This window comes from Haliotis asinina, chromosome 7, assembly GCF_037392515.1.
Source record: "Haliotis asinina isolate JCU_RB_2024 chromosome 7, JCU_Hal_asi_v2, whole genome shotgun sequence".
Lineage (NCBI taxonomy): Eukaryota > Metazoa > Mollusca > Gastropoda > Lepetellida > Haliotidae > Haliotis > Haliotis asinina.
This window is the reverse complement of record NC_090286.1, coordinates 15,297,735-15,317,723: the sequence shown is the minus strand read 5'-3', so window position 1 is coordinate 15,317,723 and position 19,989 is coordinate 15,297,735. Positions and strand designations below refer to the sequence as shown.

The following is a 19,989-nucleotide window of genomic DNA, read 5'->3' as shown; positions in this document are numbered from 1 at the left end:
ACTGTGTGGCATCCACTGTATGTGGTAGAGGACTGTAGTGATACTGGGTGGGATCCACTGTATGTGGTAGAGGACTGTAGTGATACTGGGTGGGATCCACTGTATGTGGTAGAGGACTGTAGTGATACTGTGTGGCATCCACTGTATGTGGTAGAGGACTGTAGTGATACTGTGTGGCATCCACTGTATGTGGTAGAGGACTGTAGTGATACTGTGTGGCATCCACTGTATGTGGTAGAGGACTGTAGTGATACTGTGTGGCATCCAAAGTATGTGGTAGAGGACTGTAGTGATACTGTGTGGCATCCACTGTATGTGGTAGAGGACTGTAGTGGTACTGTGTGGCATCCACTGTATGTGGTAGAGGACTGTAGTGATACTGTGTGGCATCCACTGTATGTGGTAGAGGACTGTAGTGATACTGTGTGGCATCCAAAGTATGTGGTAGAGGACTGTAGTGGTACTGTGTGGCATCCACTGTATGTGGTAGAGGACTGTAGTGATACTGTGTGGCATCCACTGTATGTGGTAGAGGACTGTAGTGATACTGTGTGGCATCCACTGTATGTGGTAGAGGACTGTTGTAGTAGTGTGTGGCATCCAAAGTATGTGGTAGAGGACTGTTGTAGTAGTGGGTGGGATCCACTGTATGTGGTAGAGGACTGTTGTAGTAGTGTGTGGCATCCAAAGTATGTGGTAGAGGACTGTTGTAGTAGTGTGTGGGATCCACTGTATGTGGTAGAGGACTGTAGTGATACTGTGTGGCATCCAAAGTATGTGGTAGAGGACTGTAGTGGTACTGTGTGGCATCCACTGTATGTGGTAGAGGACTGTAGTGATACTGTGTGGCATCCACTGTATGTGGTAGAGGACTGTAGTGATACTGTGTGGCATCCAAAGTATGTGGTAGAGGACTGTAGTGATACTGTGTGGCATCCACTGTATGTGGTAGAGGACTGTAGTGATACTGTGTGGCATCCACTGTATGTGGTAGAGGACTGTAGTGATACTGTGTGGCATCCAAAGTATGTGGTAGAGGACTGTAGTGATACTGTGTGGCATCCACTGTATGTGGTAGAGGACTGTAGTGGTACTGTGTGGCATCCACTGTATGTGGTAGAGGACTGTAGTGATACTGTGTGGCATCCACTGTATGTGGTAGAGGACTGTAGTGATACTGTGTGGCATCCAAAGTATGTGGTAGAGGACTGTAGTGGTACTGTGTGGCATCCACTGTATGTGGTAGAGGACTGTAGTGATACTGTGTGGCATCCACTGTATGTGGTAGAGGACTGTTGTAGTAGTGTGTGGCATCCAAAGTATGTGGTAGAGGACTGTTGTAGTAGTGGGTGGGATCCACTGTATGTGGTAGAGGACTGTTGTAGTAGTGTGTGGCATCCAAAGTATGTGGTAGAGGACTGTTGTAGTAGTGTGTGGGATCCACTGTATGTGGTAGAGGACTGTAGTGATACTGTGTGGCATCCAAAGTATGTGGTAGAGGACTGTAGTGGTACTGTGTGGCATCCACTGTATGTGGTAGAGGACTGTAGTGATACTGTGTGGCATCCACTGTATGTGGTAGAGGACTGTAGTGGTACTGTGTGGCATCCAAAGTATGTGGTAGAGGACTGTAGTGATACTGTGTGGCATCCAAAGTATGTGGTAGAGGACTGTAGTGATACTGTGTGGCATCCACTGTATGTGGTAGAGGACTGTTGTAGTAGTCTGTGGCATCCACTGTATGTGGTAGAGGACTGTAGTGATACTGTGTGGCATCCACTGTATGTGGTAGAGGACTGTTGTAGTAGTGTGTGGCATCCACTGTATGTGGTAGAGGACTGTAGTGATACTGTGTGGCATCCACTGTATGTGGTAGAGGACTGTAGTGATACTGTGTGGCATCCACTGTATGTGGTAGAGGACTGTAGTGATACTGTGTGGCATCCAAAGTATGTGGTAGAGGACTGTAGTGGTACTGTGTGGCATCCACTGTATGTGGTAGAGGACTGTAGTGATACTGTGTGGCATCCACTGTATGTGGTAGAGGACTGTAGTGATACTGTGTGGCATCCAAAGTATGTGGTAGAGGACTGTAGTGGTACTGTGTGGCATCCACTGTATGTGGTAGAGGACTGTAGTGATACTGTGTGGCATCCACTGTATGTGGTAGAGGACTGTAGTGATACTGTGTGGCATCCACTGTATGTGGTAGAGGACTGTAGTGATACTGTGTGGCATCCACTGTATGTGGTAGAGGACTGTAGTGATACTGTGTGGCATCCAAAGTATGTGGTAGAGGACTGTAGTGATACTGTGTGGCATCCACTGTATGTGGTAGAGGACTGTAGTGATACTGTGTGGCATCCACTGTATGTGGTAGAGGACTGTAGTGATACTGTGTGGCATCCAAAGTATGTGGTAGAGGACTGTAGTGGTACTGTGTGGCATCCACTGTATGTGGTAGAGGACTGTAGTGATATTGTGTGGCATCCACTGTATGTGGTAGAGGACTGTTGTAGTAGTGTGTGGCATCCAAAGTATGTGGTAGAGGACTGTTGTAGTAGTGGGTGGGATCCACTGTATGTGGTAGAGGACTGTTGTAGTAGTGTGTGGCATCCAAAGTATGTGGTAGAGGACTGTTGTAGTAGTGTGTGGGATCCACTGTATGTGGTAGAGGACTGTAGTGATACTGTGTGGCATCCAAAGTATGTGGTAGAGGACTGTAGTGGTACTGTGTGGCATCCACTGTATGTGGTAGAGGACTGTAGTGATACTGTGTGGCATCCACTGTATGTGGTAGAGGACTGTAGTGATACTGTGTGGCATCCAAAGTATGTGGTAGAGGACTGTAGTGATACTGTGTGGCATCCACTGTATGTGGTAGAGGACTGTAGTGATACTGTGTGGCATCCACTGTATGTGGTAGAGGACTGTAGTGATACTGTGTGGCATCCAAAGTATGTGGTAGAGGACTGTAGTGATACTGTGTGGCATCCACTGTATGTGGTAGAGGACTGTAGTGGTACTGTGTGGCATCCACTGTATGTGGTAGAGGACTGTAGTGATACTGTGTGGCATCCACTGTATGTGGTAGAGGACTGTAGTGATACTGTGTGGCATCCAAAGTATGTGGTAGAGGACTGTAGTGGTACTGTGTGGCATCCACTGTATGTGGTAGAGGACTGTAGTGATACTGTGTGGCATCCACTGTATGTGGTAGAGGACTGTAGTGATACTGTGTGGCATCCAAAGTATGTGGTAGAGGACTGTAGTGGTACTGTGTGGCATCCACTGTATGTGGTAGAGGACTGTAGTGGTACTGTGTGGCATCCACTGTATGTGGTAGAGGACTGTAGTGGTACTGTGTGGCATCCACTGTATGTGGTAGAGGACTGTAGTGGTACTGTGTGGCATCCACTGTATGTGGTAGAGGACTGTTGTAGTAGTGGGTGGGATCCACTGTATGTGGTAGAGGACTGTAGTGATACTGTGTGGCATCCACTGTATGTGGTAGAGGACTGTAGTGATACTGTGTGGCATCCAAAGTATGTGGTAGAGGACTGTAGTGATACTGTGTGGCATCCACTGTATGTGGTAGAGGACTGTTGTAGTAGTCTGTGGCATCCACTGTATGTGGTAGAGGACTGTAGTGATACTGTGTGGCATCCACTGTATGTGGTAGAGGACTGTAGTGGTACTGTGTGGCATCCACTGTATGTGGTAGAGGACTGTAGTGATACTGTGTGGCATCCACTGTATGTGGTAGAGGACTGTAGTGATACTGTGTGGCATCCACTGTATGTGGTAGAGGACTGTAGTGATACTGTGTGGCATCCAAAGTATGTGGTAGAGGACTGTAGTGGTACTGTGTGGCATCCACTGTATGTGGTAGAGGACTGTAGTGATACTGTGTGGCATCCACTGTATGTGGTAGAGGACTGTAGTGATACTGTGTGGCATCCAAAGTATGTGGTAGAGGACTGTAGTGGTACTGTGTGGCATCCACTGTATGTGGTAGAGGACTGTAGTGATACTGTGTGGCATCCACTGTATGTGGTAGAGGACTGTAGTGGTACTGTGTGGCATCCACTGTATGTGGTAGAGGACTGTTGTAGTAGTGTGTGGCATCCAAAGTATGTGGTAGAGGACTGTTGTAGTAGTGGGTGGGATCCACTGTATGTGGTAGAGGACTGTAGTGATACTGTGTGGCATCCACTGTATGTGGTAGAGGACTGTAGTGATACTGTGTGGCATCCACTGTATGTGGTAGAGGACTGTAGTGATACTGTGTGGCATCCAAAGTATGTGGTAGAGGACTGTAGTGGTACTGTGTGGCATCCACTGTATGTGGTAGAGGACTGTAGTGATACTGTGTGGCATCCACTGTATGTGGTAGAGGACTGTTGTAGTAGTGGGTGGGATCCACCGTATGTGGTAGAGGACTGTAGTGATACTGTGTGGCATCCACTGTATGTGGTAGAGGACTGTAGTGGTACTGTGTGGCATCCACTGTATGTGGTAGAGGACTGTAGTGATACTGTGTGGCATCCAAAGTATGTGGTAGAGGACTGTAGTGATACTGTGTGGCATCCACTGTATGTGGTAGAGGACTGTAGTGGTACTGTGTGGCATCCACTGTATGTGGTAGAGGACTGTAGTGGTACTGTGTGGCATCCACTGTATGTGGTAGAGGACTGTAGTGATACTGTGTGGCATCCACTGTATGTGGTAGAGGACTGTAGTGATACTGTGTGGCATCCAAAGTATGTGGTAGAGGACTGTAGTGGTACTGTGTGGCATCCACTGTATGTGGTAGAGGACTGTAGTGATACTGTGTGGCATCCAAAGTATGTGGTAGAGGACTGTAGTGATACTGTGTGGCATCCACTGTATGTGGTAGAGGACTGTTGTAGTAGTGGGTGGGATCCACTGTATGTGGTAGAGGACTGTAGTGATACTGTGTGGCATCCACTGTATGTGGTAGAGGACTGTAGTGATACTGTGTGGCATCCAAAGTATGTGGTAGAGGACTGTAGTGGTACTGTGTGGCATCCACTGTATGTGGTAGAGGACTGTAGTGATACTGTGTGGCATCCAAAGTATGTGGTAGAGGACTGTAGTGATACTGTGTGGCATCCACTGTATGTGGTAGAGGACTGTAGTGGTACTGTGTGGCATCCACTGTATGTGGTAGAGGACTGTTGTAGTAGTGGGTGGGATCCACTGTATGTGGTAGAGGACTGTAGTGATACTGTGTGGCATCCACTGTATGTGGTAGAGGACTGTAGTGATACTGTGTGGCATCCAAAGTATGTGGTAGAGGACTGTAGTGATACTGTGTGGCATCCACTGTATGTGGTAGAGGACTGTAGTGATACTGTGTGGCATCCAAAGTATGTGGTAGAGGACTGTAGTGGTACTGTGTGGCATGCACTGTATGTGGTAGAGGACTGTAGTGGTACTGTGTGGCATCCACTGTATGTGGTAGAGGACTGTAGTGGTACTGTGTGGCATCCACTGTATGTGGTAGAGCACTGTTGTAGTAGTGTGTGGGATCCACTGTATGTGGTAGAGGACTGTAGTGATACTGTGTGGCATCCAAAGTATGTGGTAGAGGACTGTTGTAGTAGTGTGTGGCATCCAAAGTATGTGGTAGAGGACTGTTGTAGTAGTGGGTGGCATCCAATGTATGTGGTAGAGGACTGTTGTAGTAGTGGGTGGCATCCAATGTATGTGGTAAAGGACTGTTGTAGTAGTGGGTGGCATCCAATGTATGTGGTAGAGGACTGTTGTAGTAGTGTGGGGGATCCACTGTATGTGGTAGAGGACTGTTGTAGTAGTGTATGGGATCCACTGTGCATGGCAGAGGACTGTTGTGGTTGTGTGCAGGATGTTTGTTTTGTGGTAGTGATAGATAGTTCTAAAGGACTGATAACTCGATGGTTGACACTAACATAAAAGATCTACAAAAGATGCTCCACACAAAGCCTTTTTAGCATTCTTTTTTTTAATAAAGAAGGAAGAAGAAACTGATGTGATGTTAGGGCACCTGCTGTAAAAGGCTACAAAGATGGTGCGTACATTTTGACTTTTGTACAGACTATGCGGTTGTAGCGGCTGTTGTCATTTCATGCGATGGAAAAACAGAAATCGTAGTGTGTGTGGAGCAGAATAGATCCAATATCTCATCTGGAATCCAGGCACATACATTAACTGGACATTCAATACTTACAGCTATGCATCATACATCAAAGAATGATCATTTCCAGGTCACATTCAGCATACAAACAGAGGTCTCATGCTGTCATGTATACTACTGTGCACTGGCTACAGAAACGAACATAATTAGAACTTGTTATCAAGTAGCTCAGGCTAATTTGAGTTGTGATCGTTTATGAGTCACAAGATGAAAGGAGCAGGTTGCTTTGTGAAAGAGAGAGCTTCACCAGCGGCTTGCGATCAGCCTCACAGAAAGAAATGTGGACAGGATGTTACATGTTTTTGTCAAAGAAATCAAAGTGGCTTTGTGAGAAATCTCATTTGTGAGCAGTGCCGATGTGACATTAACTAGGGTCTAATTGCTGGTGAGAAGTTTGCTTCCCTACACAGAATGTCACTCCCAGTTATCTCACTGCAGTAACACACTCCAACATCACCATAACTATCAATCACTCTTGTGTCTCCCTTTCCCAATACGTATCTCAGTGACGGAAATGCACACTTTTATCAAAATATCACACAAATACAAAGATTTACATTTACAAAGTAGAACAGAATATACCTAAAATGTCTTGACAAAAGTCTATTAAACCCACATATTCACATGAAAAATATGTAAGAAGTGTTTTTAACATAATGGACTAGACTCTGTACTTCACTGAGCAAGCGTAATCTCAAATGTAATATGTTACATTTGACAACTTTTTAAGACAATGAGTATTCATAGCTTCAGTCACGAGAAGTGATGCTAAATTATGCCTTTTTCAGGTAAGGATGTTACTACACATAACTTTCATGAATCGATACGTATCATGATACTCATGTTAATATTCATAAATACACATCACGATGCCTATTTTCGTGGGTTTACTGCATGAATTTAGTTACATTTTGAACATTTATATTTCATACTATTTAATTATTGTCCATGAAAAGATAAATGTTTTGATTTTCAGGGACTAAAAGGTTCTATTTTCCCATCTTTATGCATGGAAAATATTTTTTGTTTGCTCTCCTATCATCTAAGAACAGGGATAGAAATTAACACTCGCCCACAGGCACCAGGAGAGCAGAAGTTTGTCTGGATGAATTAGAAGAATGCTACTACTCGCTTGCTGGGCAACAAGGGTATGTGTCATTGCTGATTATAAAGATGGAAAGACTTCTAACTATATCTCCTCTTCTGATAACTGATAAAATAAGCCTCATAAAAATCATTTTAAGTGTGTTTGCCTCACTACACAGCTGGTTAATATAAAATGAGTTTTTTACTGCATGATTTTTTTTTTACTGAGCCAGTAAAGAACAGTTTGGGCCAGTAGATTTTTATGTCTACTGACCCAAAGGACCTGTCTGAAAATAAGGTTAATTTCTACTACAAAATGTAAATGATACATAAATATACTTAAACTGATATTTTCAAAACTAAACATCAACACAGTTTGAATGTATCAATAATTGTACTGACATAGAAAAAGTATCAATGTATTGTGGCATCCGTAGTTGTATTGGTAACACAAACCAAAAGAAATACATTATGTACTTGGCCAGGTAACCCGACTGATTATGGTCAAATGCTGTTTGTTGCCATTGTATGGGACGTTAATGCACTTTGTTCAGAACCTGTTAATGATATATCTTTCAAAATCCTACAAAATAGGGACCCGTGAAGGTCCCTGGGTAGAATAGGCCTTCAGCAAACCATGTTTGCCATAAAAGGCGACTATGCTTGTCGTAAGAGGCGACTAACAGGTGGTCAGGTTCCTGACTTGGTTGACACATTTCATCGGTTCTCAATAGCACAGATCAATGCTCATGCTGATCACTGGATTGTCTGGTCCAGACTCGATTATTTACAGACCGCCGCCATCTAGCTGGAATATTGCTGAGTGAGGCGTAAAACTCAACTCACTCACTACAAAATAGAATATCATGAGTGTGAGTTGCTTTGTGGAGAATACTCAAATTTTATTGCATTGCTGACAAAAAATGTCCTTTTTCCCACGTTTGCAGTTAAGATCAAACTTAGCTCACATAATAAAATTTGATGCAAACAAACACGTAGTAAAGCTAATATGGTGTGTATGTTGAAAAAGTTACTCAAGAACACTGACTGAATACACCATGGGGAGAGTTGTCCTTGCAATTATTTCTGAACAACTCTAGAGCAGGCTTCCATTTAATGCACAAGTGTATACACATACCTGTGTCTGGTATCATGAACATTGCGGCAGTCCTCCGCCCAGCGGAAACCATTCGCTGGGTATTCATTGTGAATACCCGATACAGAGATGAAGTACTGCCATTTGACACTGGGAAAGTACTGGACATTGGAGCTCCAAACTGCAAGAGACAGTAAAAATCATTAAACACATTGTACATGTATGTAGCACTGGAAGTGCATTTTGCCTTTGTTCAACCTTTGAAGGTACTTATCTTATAAACATCGTAAGGCCATTACTGGACCCATGCCAATGTCAACTGCAGGGACCAGGGCTACAGTACTGTATTTGGCTTTATCTCATTCATTGTTATGATAGGTACTGCATCAACAAACTGTGTGAGTTGTAATACCAACAGTAGGGCTGGAGTCAGCAATACAGTGGAAGCAATCTAATTCAGCCTTGACTGAGACTGACTTTTGTGTCCGAATTACGAGGAGTCAGAATTGGACTGGTGAATCAAGAGTTAGCTCCCTTGACCAGGAGATACACATGCATAGTACTGTTATGATGAAAGACACAACTAAATGAATAAATGAACAAGTAAACATGTACTGTATAGATTAGTTTATTTATTCAATGGTTTGATTGACAGCATGGTCATGCTTTACTTGTGGAAATAGTCCTTCAGGTGGGTTTGTTTGTGTTGTGCAAACTGCCGATTCAGTACAAAGTTTTGAGTCACTGTTTCTAACAACAAAGCACATTGTAGCATCCAGTCATCATGGGTCTGAGCAAAATACTTGATTTTCTGTAGCATCTCAAGCACATCAACATGGGACACATGCAGCATTGTGTTATTGGGCTCCTCGGCCATCAGCATCAGCCAGTGTCTCACTCTGTCACATTCATATGTGAAGCAATCATTTCACGTTCCCCATCTTCATCTGATGGATTTTCCATTGGAATGTCATTGTCAAAAGTCACATACTCATCCTCAGTCACACCTGAACTCACGAAGGATATCAGCAAAATCGCATACCATCAAAATGACACTGAGTGAGTCGTGTCAGCTTGCTGAACTGCTTTGCTAATTCCTTTTTGATAATTGGTTATCATCACACCTGATAATCCATTTGAAGCTGGTAATTGGCTAACTACAAAGTACTTCCGCCTCAGACAATCCTGCTAGTCTGAGTTTATTAGCGATGTTTTCATAGCAAATTACCTTGAAGGGCAGAGGTTTCAGTCCGAAATCCGAGTTACATGAAGTCCGAATTAGTTAGGCTATATGTAATGATAACTTAGTTAACTTCTGTTGGGACCAACAATTCCGTCCGAATGATATAAAAAAACGAATTACTTAGGGTCCAAGTAAGACAGCTTCCACTGTATAACTTACAATAAAACATTTCAATGTCTGTGAATGACTGATTACATGCAACAGAAAACATAGTGTTGAGAGCATGACCAACTTTTTCTAGTGTCTAGTACAGCCAGGACCATGTTCAATAAAGTAGTTTAAGAGTTAAGACAACTCCATTGCAGAACGAAATGGTCTATGACAGTCATATGATTAGCACTTTTGAGAGTTGCACCAAGGAAGAAAGAGGTGCAGGTGGTGCAGCCAGTATGTAGGGGAAAGGAGATGTGACGTGTAGTAAAAATTATACTTAATTGGGCAGGTAGTGCATCTTCTGTGTAAGCAACGGGATGAGGAAACCATTCTATTATAGATAAATCCTTCTCCAACTGTAAAAAGCAGGTGTGGAGAAAATGGAAGATGGTTATGGAAGGCCCACAGCATGAAGCTTGCTACAGAAGGTGGGAGAGTAGCAGTTATTAGCTACAGCCAACACCTCACCTCTAGGACAACATCTAAGGAGTCCCCAGATGGCTTGCATTTGCCTCCAGCAGCTTCAAAGCATAACTCAGGGTTTGCCTGCCTCTGTGTGCAGTTATAGCAACAAGGTATTCAAGGGGCTAGATTCCTATTCCCAACATTTGCACATGTCTACTAGTACTACAATCGCATGTAACTTGTAAAGATCACTTCATTTATTTATGACAACATATTGTTTGAAGAAGACCTTCCCTACAACAACAAAAAATGTACCAGTATGACTGGAGCATGCTTGTACTGTGATGTGTAATGCAGATATACCACCAAATCAGTGAATATTCAACATAGTGGGGCACATCATTAGCAGAACAGAAAGTACCTCAAACCAAGTAAGTGAAGCAAGTATCCTGTGATTTGTTATAGGTAGATACATATAGAAGATGCCCCACATACTTTCATAATAGGCTCTTTTCTTTGCAATTCTTTTCCGCACGGGTGCACATTTAGTCTCGTAAAATCTCACACCTAGCATTCTGGTACTGTGTGGATCACCACAATCAAAACGCCAAGAGTCATGACAACCCAAGATCATCAAAGCGTGTTCAACTGAGTGCAACATAAAAATTAACCCTTTGTGTGTGCTGTCTGCCTGAGTGAGTTTCTAGGAGATTTGCTGAGTGACTACTGGTTGGACAAAGGTAGGGGGCTATTCAGGTGAGTTATGTTTCCTGTACCAGACATAGTTCTGCCACTGCTTCTGCTGCTGCTGCTGCCACCATGTAACCTAGCACAGGACTCAACCTGACATTTGCTGTTACATCACGCATCAAACAGAATGACTGTTCAAACAATGTAGAATTGTCAAAATTATACACACAACACATGCACGGCTTATTCATGAAATAAGAACGTTTCATTCTCATTGACACTTGATCATGTTATCATCCAACAAGTTTAAGACCTGCTCTAACCACGCCCTCATTAGAGTGTTCCATTAGATGCCATGATAAACAATCTACATGATACGTTGATGTGACAATAAGGAACTTAAGTAGATTAGGTTTTACTTCCAAACTGCACAGCAGCTGGACAATGTGAAAGATGTGTAGCACTAGCGATGCCAGTGAACACATGTCCATTTTACAGTGTGAAGCTTTTCAACGCTCTACCAAATTTATTTCAGCCTCATAAAGCTCTCCTGAAGAGTTTATTATATATGACCAAGCGGTAAAAAACTATCTCAGCAAATATGATTTTGATGATAGAGGATATGTCTGTAGTATTACAATTATATCAGAGTCCGTTTGTATCAGACACAGAGGAGACTTATGTCAATTTGACAGCATAAATGTATTCAAAAAAGGGTAGAGTTTCATCCAGGTCCACAGTCAGCTGCCCATGATGGTCATCTTATATCCAGCTAACCACTTTGAAGTAACAAGCATGTCGTCTTTTCTGAAAGAGAGGGATCTATTCTTCCAGAGGAAGTGTTGAAATAAGTAAAGAAAAAAGTGAAAGGAAAACGCATATAAAAAGGGAAAAGAAAATACGACCATTTATTCTCACACATTTAGAAAAGTAAAAAATAAACTCTTACTAGAGAAATAAAACAGTTTGGAATGTTTTATTGTAGCTAGTCGACATCTTGTTCGCATTTAGAAAAGGCAAAAGGTGAAGTTAAGGTGGGAAGGCTGGTTTCACCAAGGACACAGCAAAAGGCCATGGACCCTCATCAGGAACTGCTAAATGTATCCACAATGTGGAAACAACACTTTGAAACTGCTTGGGGACAGTGTTCAAATGGCAAGGGCTTGCAACAAGCCAGCTGAGAAAATAATACGGAATCCTGGCCCCACACCACAAGCTTGTGTAGCAATGGCTATTGTTTCAAACCGACCATGTGACATAATGTAAAGTCAAATGCCAGTCAAAACACAAGCATACATAAGGCAGATTGCAGGAATAAATCCATGCTCAAAATGAACATAACATCTGTTTAACTAAGTTTGAAGTCAATCACAATAAGCTTTGGTTTATAATAAACTCAAAGGCACCGGTAACTTTACAAGAAATTCTTCTATTACCACAGTTTAGCACACAAATTTTGACAGAAGTATACAACAAATAGCTGGAATCATCTAATGATTAGATAGCACATATGAACATTACTTCATACATCTAAGACAAATATTTTGAAAAGGTGGAGAACGAATATGAAGAACCAATGTACCCATACAGCAGGATCTGCCTGACCATGACTGTCCTGCTCAGAAGGTAATGTGTCTAATTAACATAACATAACATACTGCTCCTGCAGAGTTGAGATTTTGCTCCAGATATCAGTGCCTCCAGGTAGCTGTCCGCACCTCTAACTTGCCCTGGTGGTGCTAGTAGTGGTAGTGAGCCCCATATTACTGCCTTCATTGATCTCTCTGGCAGAAACCTACCATTTGAAACTGTGGCAAATCTTTTGGGGAACAGCCCAGTTCTCATAAAGCAGCTGCCTATCCATAAGGAAGGGTGATATGTTGAAACAGTAACCTGTCTGCAACCAGCCAGCCACCAGCAAGCAGCCACTTAGACTTACTGCAGTTAGCTGACCTTGAGGTCTCACAGTGTGAGATGCAGAGTCTGCACAAAAACCCATGTGCGCGAAAACACACCCACACCCACACACACACTAAGATTCAAGGGAAGTTTTGAAAGTCTATAAAGAAAATCCTGTGAACTGTTCTTGAGATACCTTGCTCAAAATCTTCAAAGTGTCATTGTAACCTTGAAAATTAAGTGAAGGTAACCAAAATAGACTGGGCCCTGCACCGTCCATAATTAAAGCTTGGTGTTCAGTGTAAGGAAAATCCAATCAATGGTTCCTGAGATACCTTGCAGAGGAAGGTAAAACGTTAAAGTCCCCTTGACCTGACTGGGATTTTTCCCTTACTGTGATGAACCTAGGTACCAAATTTAAAAAGAATCTAGTCAACAGTTTTAAAGATATTCCCATTCGTATGTACGACCATACGGACAGAGATTAATACCATATCCACTGCTTTGCACTAAACATCCATTGGGGGATAAAAATTTAGTAAGGTGTTGGGGAACCATAGATACAGGATGAAGGTTAGAGACAAGGTGGATCTCTTGACTCTGACCCATCCAGCATGGTATTGTTCTAGCTGTGTTTGATGCATTGTAATACATTATGTGACAAGATGCTGACACTCTACAGCAGCCAACAAGGCCATTCAAATATCTTACACAGTTATATTACAAACTGTAAATAAACATCAACAAGAGATGCCCTGGACCATCAACGTTAAATGTGTTAATTTTGATAAGAAAGCCTGATACAATGCTTTGTTTAAGCAAGTATGCTAAATATTGAGAAACAGCAATATGTCCACAACTAAATAACCATCATACCTTCTTAAAAAATGACCAAAATAAATTATTGAGGCAACATGCAAAGAGACCTCTCAGTTGGAGTACTGTGAGATGTCAGTAGTCAATATGACAAAAATATGTAAAACCAATGATTGCAATATGCTGAGGGTGTATGATGGCATGTTTGAGGTAACAAGGGCATATGTTAGCATGTTGGTGGAAGTAAAGAGAGTATTTTAGCATGTTGGTGGAAGTAAAGAGAGTGTATGTTAGCATGTTGGTGGAGGTAAAGATGGCATATGGTGGCATGTAGGTTTAGGTAAAGAGGGCATATGGTGGCACATTGGTGGGGGTAAAGAGGATGTATGGTGGCATGCCAGTAGAGGTAGAGGTAGAGGTAGAGGCAGAGGCAGCATAAGGTGGGATGTTGTTGTGAAGTTGAGACTGCTGTGTATGCTGAACCTGAATTCAGTAAACAGTTACCTTCAGTAAGATTCCTGCCAGGATTAAAATCTCCAGGGTCTGAACTGGGCGGAATCAGATCACAGCTTGTTAAACGGGATATGCGACATCCATAAGCAGGGTCCGCTCTAGAAATACAAGGGAAATCAGTTTGAGATGGGTGTACAGACATTTAGGCATTAACTGTTCTCGTAATTGTGTCTTATGCACAATGTTGTCTCATACATAAGACAGATTATGGACTTCAAGTAAAATTAAGGAGTGTTGAAGAACAGGCAGAAAAAGGCCCTCAGCAACACTTCCAGACCCAGATCAGTATGCATTAACAAGTAAATTGGTTTGGCATTTGTAACATTTTGTTGACTGAAGATTACTTGCCATATTGGCTTTAGTTAAAAGCTGCAAAAAGAAGTCATAAATATCCCCCGCATTGGCAAAAAAACTCTTCACGAATATGTCTACAACTTATGGCTATGTCAAATATTTTGGTGTGTAGATAGAAAAGCAGAAGAAGAGAACTGAAAGGTTTTAAAAGTTCTGCTCCAGAAAGGTGCACTACCATCAATTTCAGTCAAAGTCAAATTGGTTGCCATTGAAATGCCAAAAATATTTTATTCAGAATTCCAGAGCTACCAAAAGGCATAAGACGAATCTATATGCCAAGGTTGGTGATGAATAAAGAACAGTTTTAGAGTTATGCTTTGGAAAAGAGCACTACCACAAATTTCAGTCTAAGTAAAACATTTGCCACGGATACAGAAAAAATATTTTATTCAGAATACCCAAACTACCAAAAGGCACCAGGACACCACCAGATCTATCCATGTGCTAAGTTTGGTGAGGAAATATTGAACGATTTTAGAGGTCTGCTCCAGAAAAGACAAATGTGCACAGACAGACAGAACAATGGATGCAGAGTGCATTTAAATACCCCAACATTGGTGGTGATAATAATGAATGAATATTGAAATATTTCAATGAGTTGTTGGTAATTCATATATACGGTATTTCATACATACTTAAATGATTTCTGCCAGTGTCCAGATATGAACAAAAACATGTGAATGCAGTGTGTGGTTACTGTCCTACAAACTGTATAAAGAAATGAAAATCAAAGTATCTCAAATCATTGCTAGTGATATATATTGTAATGATGTTTCAAGTTTACAGAAATTAATAGCCCTTTAAATACATCAGTGTCCGTCTGGATATCTTAATGTGATTGAATTTGATTTTTTGTGCTTACATACAAACTAAAAACTCATTCCCTGTAGTAGGACTGCAACATATAACTGCTACACTAGTGTATCGTATGTGCCTTTCAAAATATATGTATTGTAATAGTGTTTTTTTCCAGAACTGTTATATTGGATAATAAGCAGTTTTCCATTGCAATTAACTCACAAAACATATTTTGCATACAATAAATTATATATAAAGAATACAATTCATGAAAAACAAATCTCCATTCAGGAATTCTGCTAGCTCTTGAATAACATTTATTTTTAGGACTTCAGCATATATAAAACACGCTCTGCATGTACAAAGTCGTGATCTGTCACAACACATAAGAGAGTATAGGTGCCAGAGTTGCAATATATTGCAATACCATTTATCTGCCAAAACACAGTCTAAGTTGTCCCCTGCCACAATGGAGGACTATGTATTCCGTAGCTTTCATACAGCTTTCATACAGCTTTCAGCAGGTCCTGATTCTTGTAACATGATATCACATGGACTGTTGTACCACATGTCTTCAAATCTGGTGACAGTCTACATTGGTGGATTACGCAGACACAAGTCAACTGTGACCTTAATTGCATGGTCACCACACTTTGACAGGTTTTCAAACTCCTAAGATGATGCATCCAATGTCTTCAACTATGTTGACAAACCCACATTTATGGGTGACCTTCACATTATTTTCAACATTTTTCAAAATCTTATTTCAAGATAACTACATTACACAAAAGGTAATCTTCTCTGAGACCAAAAGATACCATGAGGACAAAGTCATCAAATTCTCCTACAAGGTTAGACTTTAACTTTCAAACGTACAAGGAATTTTTTTGCCTGTGAGTTTCTAGGTTACAAGCTAAACAGAAAATCAAGAAGTAACATTTTAAAAAATTGCATTTTATTACATAATAGGTATAAATTCAGATTCCAAGTTTAATATTCATGATATTAGTTATTCATTCTCTTTGGATGCTTTGGTCTTTGCCCACTGATCCACCAACGGTTAACAAATGGCCTTGGAATGAAATCTGAGAGTTTAGGACCCTCAGTGTCGATATTCATCTCTTTCATCCATTTTTTTCCCAGTTCCCAACTGGCACCGAATCGGACAGCCCCGTCCCCGATTTAGAAAATGTCCCTTTTTCTGCCTCTTTCTTCGGTGGGTGATCGCTTTCACCATGCCCACCACCGTTCACCTGAGCCCCATCCCCACAGTTATCTGATTTCCTTTTGAAAAAATTGGTGATCATACAGAAACACTTGTAAACTCCTTGTTGCTAAGCAAGCACTGTCACCATTTTTTCCATTCAGCCACTTTCTTGAATAAATTAAATTCCATGAGACATTTAATAAGTCATGATAAAACCACATGGGTAATTTGCACACGATGCAGTACGGAAACACACCAATGCTCACTTGTGATTGGTATAAATTCCCATACATACTGCTGAAAATGTTTCAACAAAAGTTGGCTATGATTCAAGGGGAGGTTACTCTTGACTGTTTTGACAACTTCACATTCAGGAACCGCAGATAGTTAAAACAAAGAAACAAAACTACTAAATATGCCATATTTCATTCTTCTTTAGCAGCAAAGAGACAGTGCAAGTGGCAGAGTAGCAAACGCTTATCTATTGTGACGAAAGCAACCAAAATATTCCTGTCTTGAAGGAAGCTGTCAATGGAGGATGCTGATCATAGTTATTGCTGGCTGATTACCAAATCAATGATAAAATCAAGCAAAAGTCATATGAAGATAACATAACACCCCCCCTCCCCCCTGCCCACACATATTTGAAAGGACTAATGATCTGACAGTTACATGATGTTTTTTTTAGACTAAGTTTGAATCATTTCCATGGAAATCATGAAAATTATACATTTTGCATGCTGGGGGGGATAAAAAGGAAAATATTTAGCCATGTGTTTTATCCATCATGTGAGGCTATTTTCATTATCAGAGTTCAAAGATTGTTGCATGAAATTAATCTTTAGATTATGAAATAGGAATACTGGACACAATTATCTGTTCTACATGCTATTCATTGGAAGAATTTTAATGCAATGAATAGAAGTTATTTTTAAATATTTCATGTTTAAATGAAAAATAAATCCAAATATTGTGGGTTTATTAGTTGCTTAAAACACATTTCAAACAGGAATAATCATAAAGATGGCAACTACATAATGAGTTGGTATCAGAATATACACCCAAATATACAAAGAACACCTGTAATGACCAGACAAATCTTCAAACTCCACTTTTGAATTAATGAAATACTAAACTGACATGTATTGTGCTAGCAGCAACTCTACTGACTTTGGGTTAGGGGGAAAAACATCAAAGTGCAAGGGCGAGTTAGTTGGGTTTACTGCTGCTTTGATCTGCATTCTATTTTATCAAGCAGTGTCAGTGTAAAGAGAGGAAAGCCTGAAGTGATGCAGGTCTGATGATTACCACTTTGGTGAAACCCACAAGCATGAGTAAGGTGGGAAAACATGGCCAGTCCCTGTGTTCAAATACTTTTAATCACCAGTATTTGGCAGAATATGGCTAGATGTATACATATGGTGCAGTATCCTGGTTAAAGATATCCTGAATAAAAAAACACATGTCCTCATGTCATAATTCTACTGTGTATTACCATAGATAAGCTGAATTTGGAAGAGTAAACAAGAGTCATCAGAAGATGACATATCCCCCCAGCCCCCACATATTTGAAAGGGCAAATCATCTGACAGTTACTTAATGTCTTTTTAAGAACGAAGCCCATCCATCCATTTTGAGACTAAGTCCGAATTGTTTCCATGGAAACCAAGAAAAATAAATATGCCAAAACTTAGAAATAGCAAGAGGCATGACTTTGTAGTCTACTTCAAATATCTGCCAAGTTTTGCAGATAAATTTTGAACAGTTTTTGAGTTCTGCTCTGGAAACGAAGCCCATCCCTCCATGTTGAGACTAAGTCTGAAACATTTCCATGGAACTCAAGAAAATATTAAATCACAAAAACCTGTAAATAGCAAAAGGCACCACTTTAGGCTCCGATTGATATATCTACCAAGTTTTGCAGAAAAATATTGAACAGTTTTGGAGGTCTGCTCTGGAAACGAAGCCCAATCCCTCCATGTTGAGACTAAGTCTGAAACATTTCCATGGAACCCAAGAAAATATTAAATCACAAAAACCTGTAAATAGCAAAAGGCACCACTTTAGGCTCCGATTGATATATCTACCAAGTTTTGCAGAAAAATATTGAACAGTTCTGGAGTTCTGCTCTGGAAACGAAGCCCAATCCCTCCATGTTGAGACTAAGTCTGAAACATTTCCATGGAACCCAAGAAAATATTAAATCACAAAAACCTGTAACCATGTTGAGATGAAGTCCAAAATGTTACCATGGAAACTGAGAAAATAATAAATCATAAAAACCTGTAAATACCAAAAGGCACCACTTTGGGGTGTGCCAGACATATTTACTAAGTTTCACTGACAGATATTAAGAATTTTCTGAGTTCTGCTCCGGAAACGAAACACACCTCTCACTTTTGAAACTAAGTCCGAAATGTATCCATGGAACCCAAGAAAATAAGAAATCCCCAAAATCTGTACATAGCAAAAGGCATCACTTTAAGTTCCGATTGATATATCTACCAAGTTTTGCAGAAAAATATTGAATGGTTTTCGAGCTGTGCTCCGGAAACGAAGCCCATCCCTCCATTTTGAGACTAAGTCTGAAACATTTCCATGGAAACCCAGAAAATTATAAAGAAAAAACATCTGTAAATAGCAAAATGCACCATGTTGGGGTCTGCCACATATATAAGTTTTTCTGACAGATATTTGGAACTTTTTGAGATCTGCTCCGGAAACCAAACACACCTCTCACTTTTGAGACAAAGTCTGAATCATTTCCATGGAAACCGAGAAAACACAAAAACCTGTAAGTACCAAAAGGCACCACTTTAGGTTCTGATAGATATCTACCAAGTTTTGCAGCAAAATATTGAACGTTTTTTTGAGATCTGCTCCGGAAACAAAGCCCATCCTTTCATTTTGAGACAAAGTCCAAAACATTTCCATGAAAACAGAGAAAATAATAAATCACAAAAACCTGTAAAGAGCAAGAGGCACCACTTTGAGATCTGCCACAGATATCTTGGCTGAAGTTTTTGAGATGTGCTCCGGAAACGAAACACACCTCTCATTTTTCAGACTATGTCCGAAACATTTCCATGGAAACCAAGAAAATAATAAATCACAAAAACCTGTACATAGCAAAAGGCACCACTTCAGGTTCTGATAGATATATCTACCAAGTTTTGCAGAAAAACATAGATCGTTTTTTGAGTTCAGCTCCGGAAACGAAGCCCACCCCATCATTAGACTAACACTAAAATATTCCATTGAAAAAAAAATAAAATAAAATGCCAAAACTTTGTAAATAGCAAAAGGTGCAACTATAGGTTGAGATTATTATGCCTATCAAGTTTGGTCTAAAAATACTGAACGGTTTCTGAGTTATGCTCTGGAAACAAAATGATTACGGACGGACGGACGGACAGACAAGGCATTGACTATATCCCCTGCATTAAATGCCGGGGGATAAGAAAGGTTATACTGAGTGGTTATACTGCTGGGGTTGTATGTGCATGGAATGAGGTGAAATAAGCATACCA

General features: G+C 40.9%; 1 protein-coding gene across 1 annotated transcript in view; it reads right to left on the bottom strand.

Moving 5' to 3' along the window:
• Positions 1–19,989, bottom strand: part of LOC137291795 (VWFA and cache domain-containing protein 1-like) — a 73,781-nt gene that overhangs the window by 35,457 nt on the left and 18,335 nt on the right. The window contains exons 4-5 of the mRNA XM_067823324.1: positions 14,092–14,198; positions 8,424–8,562 (exon numbers count right to left, since the gene is read on the bottom strand). Coding sequence (XP_067679425.1) covers positions 8,424–8,562; positions 14,092–14,198 — 246 coding nt within the window. The remainder of the gene's footprint in view (positions 1–8,423; positions 8,563–14,091; positions 14,199–19,989) is intronic.